Genomic DNA, 17,592 nt, shown 5'->3' with positions numbered 1-17,592 from the left:
ACTTAAGATAAAAATTAAAAAAAAAGGAATGCATGGCTCATTACTTAGGTCTACAAAGTACTGGTGACAGTAAGTAAAGAGGAGCTGGATGAACTGAAACACAAGAAATGAAGATGGACTGGAAGGCTCAATACTCTTCAGCTGACAATGCCCTCTTAATCAGAACATGTATCACTATCCTAATAAACCTCCACAATCCAATCCCTTAACAGAAGCTTACCCAAAAGTCATATAGGAATTCAAAGTTTCCAGAAGTAAAATCAACCTTAAAAAAGAAGAAAATATTAGAAGACTTAAGTGCTGTGAAAAGAGCATACAATTCAGAGTGTGGTAGTTGTAGATGGATGGTTCAGAAAGAAAAGCCCACATTTTGCTCAACTGAAAGTTGACCAAGGCTCAGAGATGCTCAAAGCAACTCTTCTTATAGTTCCTCATAACTAGGAAACTGTAAGTGGCCCACAGAGTGGGCAACTGCACAATGGGATACAATAAAGAATATTTGAACAGCCCTGTGAATTATTCAGTCCATTAGATAATACCAGAGATGTTCTGGCGAGCAAAAGTACCAATTCTCAAGACCACACACAGAATGCTTATGTTAATATGACCTTTTCACTGATAGACCAAGCAATGGAGAATGGATTAGTTACTGATAGGGTTTTAAGGAGGCTGAGGGCATGAATACAAAGTGACTGGAAGTAATTCTTTTGTGATGATGAAAATATTCTATGAAATGATGGTGTCGATGAGGTTATTTGTGTATTAAGAGGCTTAGATTTTTACATCAATCATAACAAATTTTAAGTGGGTTATTTTTGGTGGGGATGATTTAGACAATGTATTGTTATGTAGCAAAGGATGTCTTCAAACACATTATAGCCACTACTGACCTGAGAATCATGGTCTTTCTACCTTAACATCCAAATTTATAAAATTAAAAATTTATAAGATTTATAAGATTAAAAGTAGGCGACCAGGTCAGGTAAATTTAGTGGATTTAACTTAAAGTAGAATAAAATGTCATAGTTTGAAGTTACATGACACCTCGAAAATGTACAAAGAAAACTGAGGAATATAATTAACAATTCCTGGTGAGCAGTCAATAGAAGCAGAAAGCGAGATAATAAAACTAGTAAACATGAAGAGCATTGTACATAATAAGCAAGCTTATTATGGAAGGTTAGTGATGGTGATGATGATGGTGGTGGTATGATGATGATGATGATGGTAATGATGATGTTTGTGGTAGTTGTGGTGATGATGATGATGACATTGACAATGATGAAGACATATGTGTGAACAATTCTGTTCATTTTAAAATGCCATATTGTGTTTCAAGTAAGAAGTTTTCCTTTAATTCTTCAGTCTGTTTTTCTATAAAAATTTATAAGCCAACAGTTGAACCATAACTATATAAAAATAAGTGGAAAATAGGACACGATATGTCATTACTTATTTTAATGACATAATTTCAGAAGTGCATAGGAATGACTATGTGTAGTCAACCTCTCTTGCAAGGGTCATTTGTAAAGGCAAATATTGATCTTTTAGAAGTAAATTGGAGACAAGATGAATAAAAGCAGGCAACGTGAACTTTCAGTTTCTTGTAAGTTTGTGGGAAAATAACCTATTGTTTATATAAAGTTATAATCACTGTCATCATTAAATATATGTTTTTAAGTAGAGAAATGCATATATAAGAAAATAATACTCAGTCTGCTCCTGGCTTCCTACAGGTGAAGATGTAGAACTCAGATCCTCCTGCACCATGCCTGCCTGGATGCTGTACGCTGTCATGGTCCCACCTTGATGATAATGTACTGAACCTCTGAACCTGTGATCCAGCCCCAATTAAATGTTGTCCTTTACAAAACTTAGATTGATCATGGTGTCTGTTCACAGCAATAAAACCCTAACTAAAGACAGAAGTTGGTACCAGGGCCTGGGATATTGCTGACCATGCTTTTGTTTGGAAGAATTTTGGGATTTTGGATTTGGAAAACAATGGAATGCTTTAAATGGGGGCTTAATGGACTATCTTAGTAGGAATGCAGAAGTCTTTGAAACTGAGAGTGATTTAAATTATGCAGTCCTGGCCCAAGAGAGTTCAGAGGAAATGGATTTCAGTATGTGCTGTAAAGATTGCTTTTGTGGTATTTTGGTGAAGAATGTGGCTACTTTTTGCCCTTGTCTGAAGAGTCTGCCTGAGGCTGAGATGAAAAGACTCAGATTAATTGCATTGACAAAGGAAATATCAGAAATGCCCATCATAGATTTTGTTCTCTGGTTAAGTCTCATGAAGAGCACTTTAATGAAAAAAGGGGAAGTTGAGAAAGGAAAAATACAAATGTATATGGTTCGAGTATTAAAAGGACACCAGGAAGTGAAATGGAGCTGAATCCTGTGTTCAAGGATATTAAATTAAATTAAGGGAGTAATGACCTTGCAGCAAGATCCCATTTAGCTAAGTGAGCTCCAGGCAACTTAGCACAAACCTTTAATCCTAGGAGACAGGCATACAGATCTCTAAATTCAAGGTCAATCTACAGAGCAAGATCCAGGACAGTCAAGCTTAGGCAGTGAAGGAGTTAGAGAAGAGGAAGCTAGTGATAATGTAATAGAATGATGGGGTCATATTCCAGCTCCTGCAAGCAGCAGAACTCAGCAGACTCAGTCATGCGACTCTGGCTTTATATTCAAGAGGAGGAGACTACTGGGACACCTGATGCTGGTTAGCTGGAGCTAAGAAAGAGATCAGCATCACTGAGGTGAAATCTTCTGGGAAGTACTTTTTGAGAGCTGTGTTCCAGAGATGTCAAGGTTGTACCTTGTGCTGTGGTTGGACTTGGTAATGTGTAAGAGTCACTCAGGTGGTACTGGTTTTGAAGGCATCAGAGGGTCATGAAAAGCAGCTGAGGCTGGGCACTGTGAGAGGCTGTGGAAGGCCATTGGTGAAGGTGCACCCTCAGTTGCAATTGATGGCCCAGGACTGAAGGGGTCATGCAAAGGAGTTGAGTTGGCACATGAAGAGAGCCTAGGAGAGGCTATTGGTGAAGCCTAGTTGCAGCGGAAGACCCCAGTGTATTGGGGATGCCAGTACCATGGAATGATCACCAAGAACGACAGTAACGGTGTACTGTGGATCAACCTGAAGTTAAACTGCCACAGAGGGCAGAACTAGAGAAGTGAAACCAGCCCTTTGGAGGATCATGTGTTGGTCCCAGACATTGAAACAAGCTGTAACATTGAAACTGCCTTGGAGACTCAAAGATGTTAAAGATGCCAGAGTCACAGGCTATCTGCTGAGGAAAGCTGCTAACAGGGAGTGGAACCAGCTCAGGAGAAAGAATTTGTTGCAGTCAACAAAGATGAAAAAGGAGTTGAAGATCTAAAGATGGCTTTGATATTAGACATGGAGATGACAGAGTTTGAAGTTTGCCCAACTGGCTGCCTGTCTTAATTCAGTGATTACAATTATGTGATTGGATGGACCTCAGAAGAGGCTTTGAACTTTTGACTTTTAACATTGTTGAAACTGCTATAGACTATGGGGACTTGGGAAGTTGGACTAAATGTACTTTATTATACTATGTTTAGGTGACCTCCATAGACTCATGTGTTTGAATAAGCCTATAGGGGCCAAGGAGTGGAATGTGATGGTTTGCATATGCTTGGTCCAGGGAATGGCACTATTAGAAGGTGTGGCTTTGTTAGAGGAAGTGTGTCACTGTTGGAGTGAGCTTGGAGACCCTCCTCCTAGTAGCCTGAGGATGTTCAGTCAGTTTCTGGCTTCCTTCGGGTAAAAATGTAGAACTCAGCTCCTCCTGCACCATGCCTGTCTAGATGCTGCCATGCTCCTGCCCTGATGATAATGGACTGAACCTCTGAACCTGTAAGCCATTCTCAATTAAATGTTGTCCTTTATAGAACTTACATTGGTCCTGGTGTCTGTTCATAGCAATAAAACTCTAAATAAGACACACACACACACACACACACACACACACACACACACACACACACACACACAGGAAAAAAGGAAAGAAAAGAAAATAATACTCCTATCAGTCACCCACACTCTCAACACAGACCCTGAGTAGTGTGTAGACCAGAAATCCAGGAAGGTCAGTCAGATCAATTTTCCTGTCTCCCTGTCAGTCACCATATCTACCAACTTCCTGGAACCAACACAGTGTAGAACCCAACTTAGAATTCTAGGATCACCTAAAGAATCCAGGGAGACACTTTCAAACTTCTGAAGGTCAGAGGAGAGGATCTTCTAAGCCTACAGAACATTACTATGAGGCTGGGAGTTGTATTTATGACTAAAACCACACACCCCCTTGTCAGAAATGTCCTGAACAATCTAGGGTTGTGGGGACATCTCAGCATCATAAAGGCAACATACAACAAACCCACAGACAGCATCACGTTAAATGGAGAAAAATTCAAAGCATTTCTATAAAAATGAGAAACTAGACTAAGATTCCACTCTTTCGATTCCTGTTCAATGTAGTGTTGGTTCTGTATCTGGAGAAATAAGATACGTGACATGGATGAGAGGAAATAGCAAAGGAAAGGAAGTCAATTATCCTTATTTGCTGAACGTTTAGTTCTAAAGACTGCAGAAAACTCCCACAGCTGATAAATCCTTTCACCAAAGTAGCAGAATACAAAATTAGCACACAGAACAGTAGTCTTCCCATATGCAAATGCCAAACATATCAAGTGATAAATCAGAGAAATAATCCCTTTCACGGTACTCTCAAAAATATACTGGAACAATTCTAAGGGAGTGAAAGACTGACAAAATGAAAACCTGAAGACACTAAAGGAAGAAATTGAACAAGATACTAGAAGAAGGAAAGACCTCTTATGCTTGTGTATTAGTAATATTAAAATTGTGGAAATGCTTACCCTATGAGACCTAATCTATAGATTTCATTGGAATACCATCAAAAGTATAAAGCAGATTTTCACAGGAATTGAAATAATGCTTTTACACTGAATTGGGAAACAAAAAGGATATCTAAAATATCCCTGAAATATAGGAAGCTGTTCAAGTATCACCATCCCTGATCCAAGTTATACGCTACAGAGCTTTTGTAATCAAAACACATGCTATGGCCACTGTGATCATAGAACCTGTGACTACCTGACTTTTTTTTTTTTTTATTAACTTGAATATTTTTTATATACATTTCGAGTTTTTTTCCCTTTCCCAGTTTCCGGGCAAACATCCCCTCCTCCCCTTCCTTATGGGTGTTCCCCTCCCCACCCTCCCCCCATTGCCGCCCTCCCCCCAACAGTCTAGTTCACTGGGGGTTCAGTCTTAGCAGGACCCAGGGCTTCCCCTTCCACTGGTGCTCTTACTAGGATATTCATTGCTACCTATGAGGTCAGAGTCCAGGGTCAGTCCATGTATAGTCTTTAGGTAGTGGCTTAGTCCCTGGAAGCTCTGGTTGCTTGGCATTGTTGTACATATGGGGTCTCGAGCCCCTTCAAGCTCTTCCAGTTCTTTCTCTGATTCCTTCAACGGGGGGTCCCTATTCTCAGTTCAGTGACTACCTGACTTTTGACAGAGAAACCAACAACTCACATAGGGGAAAAAAGAATATCATCAACAAACGGTGATGGTCAAATTGGATAGTTCTATGTAGAAGAAAGAAAAACAGGTTCATAGCTATCATCTGTGCAGAACTTAGATCAAGGACCTTAAGAACTGATACCGTTTAAGGGAGAAAGTAGGGAATTTATTTGAATGTATAGGCATAGGAATGGGATTTCTGCATAGAATCCTAGTAGCCCAGGTATTAAGAAAATAATTAACAAATGGGATCATATGAAACCAAAATACCTCTGTACAGCAGATGACACCATAATTAAGCGAAGGAGCAGTCTACATAATGGAGACATCTGTTTTAGCTATAGCTATGGCTCTACAAATCTAAACATCAAGGAAACAAATGACCAAATTAAAATAAACAAACAAACAACAGTAAAAAGGCACACATCTAAACAGAGCTATCAAATGATGAAACTCCAATAGCTGAGAGACAGTTTTAAAAAATGTTCAGCATCTTAAGTCATCAGGGAGATGCAAAGTAAAACAGCTTTGTTATTTCACATTACCCTAGTCAGAATGACCAAAATAAAAATCAAACCAAGCCAACCAACCCACCAACAAACCAACCAAACAACAGAAGATGCTCACACAGATGTTGTTGGTACAGATGCGTGGAAAGGAAAGCTCTTATTGGTGATGGGGAGGTAAACTGGTAAAACCACTATGAAAATGAGTGTCATGGTTCCTGAAGACACCGGGAACATATCTACCACATGATTCAGTTACACAATGGTGCTGCCCTGTTTTATGCCAACTTAACTGAAGCTAGAATTGACACCTCTGGACTGGGTGGTCCTGGATGTTTTAACAAATTATGGGTTGAGGAAGTCAGTAAGAACTCTCCATGGTCACTGTTTCAGTTCTTGCCTCCAGGTCCCTGCCTTGAACTCTTGTCCTAACTGCCCTGATGGTGGAATACAAGCCGTGAGATGAAGTAAACCCTTTTGCTCGTGATGTTTAAACACAGCAGTAGAAACTCCAGCTACGACAGTGCTACTATAGGGGATACACCCAAAGGAAGGCACACATTCTTTCAGAGATGCTTACTCTTCCATGTACAGCATTCACATGTTCCTAGGAGTGAAGAAATGGGGACAGCCTGGATGTCAATATCCTGATGAGTGGATAGCTTCAATGTGCTACATTTACATGATGCAATATCTATTAAAATGAAATTATGGAATTCACAGAGAAATGATGCTAGAAACCATCATTTCAAGCGAAACAATTCAGATACAAAGAGACAAATCCCCCATGTTTTATGTCATTTGGAGAAACAGCTTTGAATCTTCATTCGGGATACCCATAGACATCGAGAAATTAGTAAAGGACAACTGGGGGTTGTCTTAAGAGTAATGAAGTATAGCACAGTCGTATAGAGGGCTAAAGGCAATGGGACAGGAGAGTTAAATTGGGATGAGACAGGAGGAAAATATATAGGAAGGGGTAATTAACACTGAAGACCTTCTGAGAAAGCCATATAGGGCTGTAGAGGTTGCTCAGTGGTTAAGAGCCCATGCTTCCTTCCCAGAGTGCCCGAATTCGATCCCTGTTACCCATGTTGTTAGGCAGCATGCGATCTTCTATAACTCCAGCAACAGGAGATTCAGGGGATTTGACGTTTCTGGTCTCACATGAACTATCTATATGCATACACATATTGACACACATAATTAGAAATAAGAATAAATCTTTTAAAAAGAGTCACAAGGAAACCTAACATTGTAGAAATTTACTGATATATATATATATATATATATATATATATTTAATGAAATGAAATTACCTTATAGTGGGAGGATAGTATACTAAACAGAAAGTGGACACCAACAAGTAAAAACCATGGTACCAGAAATGGATTACTTATTTTTCAATTTTTGGCAGGTGGGGTCCCATATACCCCAATTATTACAAGCTATTGCCAGTACTCTTGGTTATCTTCCAGAACCTGATGATAAGAGCTTATCGTGGAAGATACTACATGCTCGAGTCACAGCAGAAATCATTATTTATTTAGTATTTAGTTGGAAGCTTCATCCCTGCTCGCTATCTTTCCTAGTGCTGGCAAACAAAAGCTTGCCACCAGAGGATGAATATGCTCATCAACCGCATCTGGCTGCAAACACCGGGAGACACAGATGGCCAACAGGGCATGGTACTAGTGCGAGGGTAAATGGATGCTCTAGAAATAACCCATACTTTGTAACTGTTGTCCAGTCCACGAGAAAGAGCCCATATAGAATATTATTTAAGGGGTCTGTCATTGTGGCTGGATAGGCAATAGGTACTACGGGAGGACCTATCACTATCATTCTGCTAAATACACACTGTGCTAAAATGACTCCTAGTGACTCATTGTTATAACCATAGATCAGAGTGTCTCTCAAGCATCATCACGGAAGCTTTTTGAAGTAGATGACAGTGATAATAGACCATTAGCTGGTGAACATGTAAAGAATAAAAGCTGTCGGGCTGGAGAGATGGCTCAGCCGTTAGAGGCTAAGCTCACAATCAAAAACAGAAGAATAAAAACTGTGAGGCACTTAGTCCTAAATGGGAGACATACCTATCGAACGTTTCCTGAAAAGCTCGGAGAGTTTAGAGAAAGAATGGTGGAAAAGTCGTAAGAGCCAGAAGTTGTAAATAATTTCAAGGAAACTGTTTCTGTGCATAATGGGGCAGTAGCACAAATGAACTCATGACGGTTTTGATAGCATAAGTATTATCTGTGCAAGCTCACGCCAGACAAAATCCCAGCATGGAGGGGGAGAAATGGACACGGAATCGCACCCCCATTTGAGGAGCTGTTGGCATTTGATAACTGCTAGGAAAAGTAAAATCAATTTTACATCATCATCATCTTCATCATCATTATAATCATCATCACTGTTATTATTATAATCATCATCATCATCATCATTATTATTATTGTTATCATTATTATTTTCTTTTTTCTTTTTGTTTTTACACACCAGATTTTATTCCCCTCTAGGTCCACCCTCCAACTGTTCCACATCCCATACCTCCTCCCTGCCCTCCCTGTCTCCACAAGGAGATTTCTTATGTACTTTTAAAATTTGTATACATTTTAAAAGAATTTTATATTTTTTTATCATATTCACTTTCTCTTTCCCAACTCTTCCTAGATTCAACTCCCTTTCCCAATGTTTGTCATTCTTGCTTTCATTAAGGCCAATTTGTGATATCCAAATATTCTTGGATGTGGGGCCTTCCACATTTGGAGTGTAGTTGACTTATTTGAGAGACTACGCCTTAGAGAAAACCAGGTCTTTCCCAACAGTGAACAGTTGCCAACAGTTTACCGGCTATGGAGCAAACTTTTGCCCAACTCTCTTCTCCTTGCTTGAACTGGTCTGCCTTGTGCTGGACAGGTCTTGTCCTTTGGGATCATGTGTGCAGCTGCCCCAGAAGACTGTAGCTGCTTATAGTCATCTATCATCTCTTATGCTTTTTCTATTTCCTCTTCTGAGCCCTCAGTGGAAGGACACAGTATATACTTTCCCTGAAGGGTTGAACACTCTATGGTATCTGATTCTTTTGCACCTTGGACAATTGTAGGTTTCTATGTTGATAAATTTTCTTTAATGATGTGAGCCTTGGTAGGTTTACCACACCCCAGGACAGGTCCCACTCTTGAGAATAATAAACTGAATTCCATGCCCCAAACAAGGAAAACTCAAATTTGTTTGGCTATGCAGGTGAAGATGCCCACTTCTCTGATTTCATCAGCTGGTGGTTTCAGGCCAGTATGGGCTGTAGAGGGAAATTCTGTCACAAGGAACACACACATACACGCACATGCATGCATACACACAGAGCATTCCCACTGCACACACTAAGGACACACAATTGTTTTTTTCACTGTGAACACTACTCTTAACAGTGAACAAACTTCAATACTACAGTGGGAAAGTGGGATCATCAGATGGCAGACGGGGACCAGTGTGAAGATGATTTGGAAGACTTTGGTCATGCCTGACAGCTTTGATTTTTTTCTGCTTGTCACACTGTGTTCAAACTGAAGGCAAGCCAAATAGTTCTACAGAAAACAGCATTTTATCCCCTTCTTCATTTGATCTTGGGTCGGATGAGATCACCCAGAAATTGCAAGTACTCCGGGAGCTTTTCACTGAGTTCTGGTTGGTTCTATGTCTTTGTCACCAAGATAAACCTCTTGATAAAACCCAGAGAGAACATACTTTCTATCAGTGATGGTTTTGGTAAAAGATGTTGTCCCTTTGACCCATAGCGCACATTCCTCATGACGAAGTATCAGAGACTCTTCAGCCCTTGCTGAACGAGAGCACTGTGTGTATGCACAAAGTCAGCAATGTTAGTAATCTGTTTATTTTTGTGTATGGCTGTCAAGAAACTTAGGTTGTTAGAACATCAAAAAAGCCTCAGATGTGAAGCCAAATAACAGAAGAATAATTGATAGTGAAGTTTTCCAATGGATTAGGATCCTTTGCCTTGATAGCCAGTGTTACATTATCCTAATCATATCTTATGTTTGTATAGATATAGAAGAAATGTATATATATATGCATATATACACACATTCTTTTTCTCCACACTCAATTTTTAACTGATTTTAATTTATCTATTTCCTTTAATGTATTTGCATTTTATCTTTGTGAAATTTATAACCTGAAGAAAACTAGTTATAGATAACAAACCAAGCAACCAACCATTTTGTTCCAAAGGGATACATGTAAGCTCAGGTTTGGATGAGACAGCTTGTACACAAACAAGAAAATAAAGAAAGAAACAGATTCAGTATTTGGAACTGAAGTCCCTAAAATGAAATTGTTACACGCAGGTGGGGTTTCAGAAACATAGTCAGGAGGAAGGAAGGGGCCAAATGAACTGGAAACTGAGGCGAGACTCGCAGGCAGAAGCCCTTGGATGAGCTCTGCAGAATGGTCCGGAAGGTCAGAGAACTGACATGCTGGCTGGGATTCAGCATACGACTCTTTGAACAGAAACAGGAAAGGAGGTTTGCGTGGCTTAATGAGCAAAGAGCTGATAAGGAAACACGATGTTTGAATGTCAGCAATGGGTAGGAGGATTGATGCTTGTTAGATATCTGTCTTTATTTGGTTAATGTTCTATTTCTCCCTTTGTTTTACATTTGGGTTATATTGGCATAGTGCGTTAGGTATTAGGGAGTTGCTTTTGAAAGCTGTACCCATTGGAGGGCAGCAGTGCTAGCAATGCTTCAGCAGTACCTCCTTACTGAAGATTAGCTGGGGCATATGCTACCTAAGGTTGATAGCGTCATCACGGCACAAACGGGAGTTCTAATTACATAACAAATCACTGAATGTAGCTTAGATGCACTGACCTTACGTGTTCATCTAATGAATTAAAATGCATTTATTGCTCTTGTTATGCACTCATGGCTAATTTTATAAGAATTCACAATGACGGCTTGGTAAGATGGCTCAACAGTTGAGTGCTTACTGAATGAAATTCTCAGAACCCAGGGATTCAGTGCCCCTGGGTTATGTGGGCACCTGAATGCCTGTGTGCACATGTGTTTTACACACACACACACACACACACACACACACACACACACACACACACAAATAAATTTTAAAAATATTGGCACTGCAACAGAACTTCTACCATTAGCCATTATAGACCAATAATTTCTATATACAAAAAGGCTTTTAAAGTCCTTGTACAAGAACTACAGCAGACCCAATGGTTTATGATATTCCCTGAAAGTAATATTACTCAAAACATAGATTTGATTACTATTTTGTAAGTAATTCGGTGATATTAAGTGACTTATCTTATGCTGACTTCATCAGATTCATCTTATGGACTAAAGAATGTGTCGTGAGTTACGAGAATAGCGAGAAGTAACTGTGACTGCAGAGAGTGTTTTCCCTGAGAGTGGCTCAGGGCTCTCGAGTCAGATAGATAAAAAGATTTCTAGAAAAACATTTACAAAAACATTAAACATATATATATACATATATGCAATAATGTAGAATTCTATCATACCCTTAGAGTCAGCTCTTCACTGTTCTTCATTTCTGCCATTTGTTGAATCTACTTAAAAGCCCTCCCCAGACCCTCCATGATTAATTTGCATGAATTAATTTTATGAAACAGTATAACAGAAGATAGAAAATAAGTTGATTTTCTTTTACTTATTTGGATAAATACTATTTCTTGGTTCATTTAAGTGTTCCTTTCAATAATTATGAATTTGGTCTATCTCTGAGTCTAAATAACAAACTATTCTTTGCAGTGAATTTGTTTTGGGCAGTTACATAAAACATATGAAATTATCTCCTTTAGGTTTACCAGGAAGAAACAACAAATTGAATTCAGATCAAACAAGATCAGTATGTGGAGATAACCTTTCACTGTGTTAATAAAATGTACTGAAATTTCTAACTTAATTTAAAAATGCATGCCTGGAAAATGGAGGAAAATATTTACTGACTATTCGTTTCCCTAAATTAAGTGCTGTACTCAGTAAATGAGCAGAAATCAAAATTTATTGCAGTAACCATTCTAGTAATAGTTTTCTACCTCCTACACTCTCTACGAAGACACAGGTAACAAGAACTTGTTATGTGTTTCCATCAATGCTCGGGGTATAAACAAGTGCTAGATTCCAACAGTTCTGAAGGTAATCTTAGTCCAACTAATTCCAGGCTACAAAGGTAACCAGGCACAACAGCACAGAGGCTCAGAGGAGCACAGCACCGATCGGACTGAAATGGTTTGAATCTTGGTTCCTCAACATGATCTTGGAGAGGTTTGGCCTTTTTAAAGGCATGTGTTGTAGCCAAATGTTTTATTTCAGGAAGGCAATTTGGAGAGGATGATGAAGAGTAACTCAGGCCGGTAGTGGAAGCAATTCTGCCTTGTGTTTGTGGTCTGGGTATCAAGGTGGCCATGATGATAGAGAAGTGGCCTTTCAGGCAACAAAGCAGGCATTGAGGGATTGCTAATAATGTAGTCAGCACCACATGCCAGTAGAAAACAAACACCTGTGATGTCACATCCTAGTTTTTGGTGGAGTTATTTACAGAGTGGAAAAATAAAACAATCAATTCTATTAGTGCAGAATGCATTTCAGAGAGACACATTTTTTTTTTATCAGATAAACATGTGACCATTACTGCCAATTGCTTATTAAGGAAATAGCCCTAGTTCAAGTCTGAGTTTTCCACTGCTGCAGGAGGCTTTCAAACACTTGCCGCTGCTGTGGAAGGCCACGTGCCTGAACCAAGTTTATTCTCCTTCCACACTTGGGAGCTCTTTTACTTTAGGTAAAGAAACAAATGAAAGTGCATGTGCTTTCCAATGAGAATAGGGTCCCCTACACCGGTTAATACGACATTAGGGATGCTGACTGTCATTTAAAAAGGGTTGAGCCACATACCCAGCTGTCCTGGGATGCATGAAACCTGACAGCCACTGGTTGGACATATCCTTTATTAATGGGAACATTTTGCATATTATTTAAATTTATAGTTATTTTAATAAAGCATTAATTATAGAGGAAACTATGCATTCTGTGAAACATGTATTGTTAGTGATGATGTCAGCTATGTGCAGCAGTCCGTCCGTGTAACTGTAACCTGAGAATCCATGATGCCTTTGCAACCTCAGGAGGACTAATCTTGCACAGTTTAGCTTATGATAGGGCTGCAGAGCCAGCTCCTAGTCTGTGTTTGATAAGATACCATCGCTGAAAGGATCTATGGAGTGGTTAAAAACAAATTTTACCAACTGTTGGACTCTTTGATTTAAAAATTATCTCAGATATGGTTTTCTTCACACATATAGTTCTTAAATCATTTTGTCTGCTCAGATAAGAGTGTTCTTTTAAATAACCATTTAAGCAGAAGAGATCTGCAATGCACAAACTGAGCTCACTTCAATTCCATAGCAGAATGTGCGCTGTGGGAATTTTATTTAGTTTTATGATGTTTTCTATGAAATGCATGAAGAAGAATAAGTGATAAATTCATAATATTTCCAAGTACTCAGCATAAAGTAGCTCTTCATTACAGTCAAGAGAGCCACAAAGCCACATCAGACGTGTTGGCCAGATCAAACCGGAAAAATAGTTTCCCCATTAGAAGCCAATTTTGCACACACTAGAATTTTCATCGTTAGGACTTAAAAAAGACACAGATTATGTTAAGGCATGATACACTAACACCTCTTTCCTCATCACCCCAAAAACTCACATGTGGGAAATCTGTTTAAAAAGAAACAAGAGCAAATCAGAATGGATGGTCTGCAAATATCAGGGAACATTTGCTCTATTTCCACGGGGCGAGGTTTAAGGGGAAGGAATTTCACTTTCCCAAACTTTGGGCTGATTTTGTTCAGTCTTGGCCTCCAAGTTTATCCCCAGCAGAGGTATACAGAAGATCAGAGCTAGAGGGGAAAGGAAAGGAACTGGATAGTATTGAAGACCTTTAAAAGGTGTGTGTGTGTGTGTGTGTGTGTTTATCCTAGTTAGAGGCATATATTGCTCCTTTGGCTTAACATTGTAGGCCTGGCATGTGAAATATTTCCATAGCTCTATGCTATTAGAAACTCTCCATTCAATATTTCAAAAAATATTTTTGAATATTTGAGATTTTTCACATAATGATAGGTGACTGAGTGTAGGAATAATTAATAATTATTTAGTCCTTTTGACTTTATAATTAACTTCATTAATGTAAAAAAGCAATCTTTGCACAGAATCTTTAATGCTAAGACAGGCATTAAAGCCCCATGCAAATGTCAATCAGTAAGGTGAATGCAGAATTACCTGGCTCTGTTCATCTCTATCATCATATTGAATTTAAATGTAACCATCTTCCCTGACAGATAATGGCTCACCAGTGTTTCCACAAGCATATACATTTTCTAGTGTTCTATAAGAGAAAGCAAATGCATGGAGAATTTTTAAAAACTTGACTATAGTAAAAATTATTTGAGATTCAGTCAGCTTTTAATTAAGCATTTCAGAATTCCACTTTAGGTGAGAAACATACTCCCTATATGTGTGTGTGTGAGCACGTGTGAGCATGTGTGCGTGTATGTGTATGTGCATACACACACACATACACATGCACACACACACATATATATATACATATATACACACACATATATACACACGTATATATATACACACACAAATATATATGCAAATATATGTAAACACTATATATATGCACATATATGTATATATGTGTATATATAAGTGAGTCTTTAACCCCTTATTCTGTGGGTGTAATGTCTTATATCTTCTGAGAAATTCAGTTACATGCTTCCAGGCACAGGAGTCTTCCTTGGATTACTAGACTTTAATTCTAGCCAAGAACGAAATGGAAACTGACAAGATTTTTAGCCAGAGCTTGATGCCTCTCTTGGAACCTGGTAGGGATGGCAGGAAAGAACTGGCGTTGGGTCAGGTTTAGAGAGCAGAGACTTACTAGGACTCCAGAAAAAAGGGGGATGGGTGGGTAGCTCTTTGTATGTTCCTTAGCCAGCATAGCGACTAAACAACAGAGAAAAGGAAGGCAAAACAATTTTTCTTGGAACACGAATTCTAAACATTAGTTCAGTCATTCCAGCTGATTGCCTATTTGGCATGATGAATTTTCACACGCATTTGCCTTCTGCTGTCCCTCCAGACTCCCAATGCCAGAGTCAGGAATGGAGTGGGAGAGACCATGAGAACAGAAACCGGTTCACAGTTCCTATCCCTTTAAAATCCCGTTGGGTCATCATTTGTTTTATAGTGCTAACGACTGCTTGCCTAATTTGCTCTCCTGCCCATGCCTCACCGGCTTCTTTTCCCTTCTCCCCTTACCTGTCCACTGCAATGGCTGTCATAGAGTAGATGCTGGCAAACACCGCTGTGATGGGAAAGAAGTTCTGGAAGCGGCAGTAGTTGGCGCCAAAGTACCACTCGCTGTGAAGACCATAGATGAAATTGATCAAGGTGTTGAAGGCAGCCACGGAGGCGTCGGAGAAAGCCAGGTTTACCAGGAAATAGTTGGTGACAGTTCTCATGCGCTTGTGGGCTAGGATGATCCAGATAACGATGAGGTTTCCGAAGACTGCCACAGCCACCACCAAGCCATAGGCCAGGGACCAGAGCGCGATCCGCCAGGACGGCTGCACGAACTGATTCGTCAGGTTAGCCCGGACCTGGGAAGGTGCCTGGGTTGTCGCCGGCAACCCCAGCGCTGAAGAGAAGTTGCCAGCTTGGAGCGCAAGCCACTCTGTGACCCCCAGCGCGGAGCTCAGATTCCCTGTATGGGTCCCCACTTCCACCGTCCCGTCGGTCCAGTTTTCGCCCCTGGGGACTGAGGCCATGGCCAGCGTCTGCAGCCTGGGACCTGCCACACTCCGGGGCGGCTAGCAGGAGCCAGCTCCCTTGAAGTTCTTCACCCCTTAGGCACGTTGTTTTGGGGTACTACCTGGTAGCCGGCAGTGATGGTACCGCCCCCAGGGATGCTGTGATGGGGCAAAGGCTACGGAGCTGGAGCCTCACTTACTCCTGGTAGTTTGCTGCTCTTCTGGGCAGGAGAGAACCAGAGATTCTCCTCGCTTGGGTCCTGCCAGGGAGGAGCTCCCAGGCAGCAGTGGGAGAGCTGAGATCTGCGCTGAAGGCGCGCTTTATAGCCTCCAGGAGTCCCCAGCTTCCGTGACGTCGCGGGTAGCGACTGACAGAACACCTCCTCCCCTGCTCCCCACCCCGCAAGCTCCTGGTCTTCGCTTCTCTAGCCCACACTCTGGGTTTCAATCTTTCTCTGCTCCTCTCCTGTCAGCTGCCAGCTGATGGCACGGGAAAGATGTTCCCCTGAAATCAAAATCTTTCCAATACTCACTTCCCTCCTTTAACTTTAGGGTTTTGCTCTGAGTTTTACCTTAAAATTTATTTTTCCTGAAACAACTGGCTGTTCGCTAGTGAGTAGAAAGCAAGATGACAGGTGAATTTGGGGACAGTGTGTAGGAATGCAGTAGCCAACTATACTTCTGTGTCGCTGGCTTTGGGATTTAATTCAACATTTGGATCCTGCTTATATTTTCAGTCTGAGATTCCTTTTCTTGCTCCCACTTTCAGCGTCTACCCATTTCCTTTCACTCCTAACCCTTGTCACTGGAAATACCCTCCAGCCCCCAATCCCGACAGCTTTGCTTTTAGTCTCCTCAAATGGATCCACACTTCTAGCCTGGAGGATTCTTCTCAGATTAGAGTGTCCCAGCAAACAGAATGTAAACCAGGAATGTAAATGTTCTTAAAACAAATCGACGGAGCGTAGGTCTCTTCGCCCCCTGTAAAATGCACCCAGTGGGGAGAGCGAGTGTGCACACATGCTTATGCGGCTCCAGACTTTTGCTCAGAACTTAAACATTACTTTCCAAGCAGACCTGATGGCCTGACCTCTGAGTTTGATGATAGCTGGTGGTTGTGAGTGCTTTGTGGAGTGGAAACCACACGCAATGGTCTGCACTTCCATAGACATCACAGGAAATTTACCAGAAGGTTCCAAGACAAACCTTGTTGGTTAATCTGAGTAGGTATCCAAGGATTCAGGTGTAAGCATTTCCTCCCAAATGTTATGCCAGGTACTGGGAATGTAACAGGAAAGTAGCCAGCTCTGATGGAGCCTGTAGTCTAGCAGTATGTTTTCCCGAGACAAAAAAAGACACAGAAAAATATTGGAAGATTTAGCAATATGGAAGGATGCTGAAACCACAGGTATTCTTGGAATTCTTTCAGCTTACCTTAGTATGATCCTTTGTGAGGATTGAATGTGTTCTTGAAATACAGGCTGTCATAAATTACAGACGTGTGTGTGTGTGTGTGTGTGTGTGTGTGTGTGTGTGTGTGTGTGTGTGTGTGAAAGGTTTTGGAGATGAAAAGTAGCTTTTCATATTCCAGGTACTACTGTTAT

General features: G+C 40.5%; 1 protein-coding gene across 1 annotated transcript in view; it reads right to left on the bottom strand.

Annotated features, from left to right (window-relative positions):
• Tacr3 (tachykinin receptor 3) overlaps nt 1-16,232 on the bottom strand; it is a 99,177-nt gene extending 82,945 nt beyond the window's left edge. Inside the window, exon 1 of the mRNA XM_032896623.1 lies at nt 15,498-16,232. Within this exon, the coding sequence (XP_032752514.1) occupies nt 15,498-16,006 (509 nt within the window). The 5' untranslated portion in view covers nt 16,007-16,232. The remainder of the gene's footprint in view (nt 1-15,497) is intronic.
• Nucleotides 16,233-17,592: the final 1,360 nt, after the last annotated feature.

This window comes from Rattus rattus, chromosome 3 (assembly GCF_011064425.1).
Source record: "Rattus rattus isolate New Zealand chromosome 3, Rrattus_CSIRO_v1, whole genome shotgun sequence".
NCBI lineage: Eukaryota > Metazoa > Chordata > Mammalia > Rodentia > Muridae > Rattus > Rattus rattus.
This window is presented reverse-complemented; position numbering and strand designations above follow the sequence as displayed.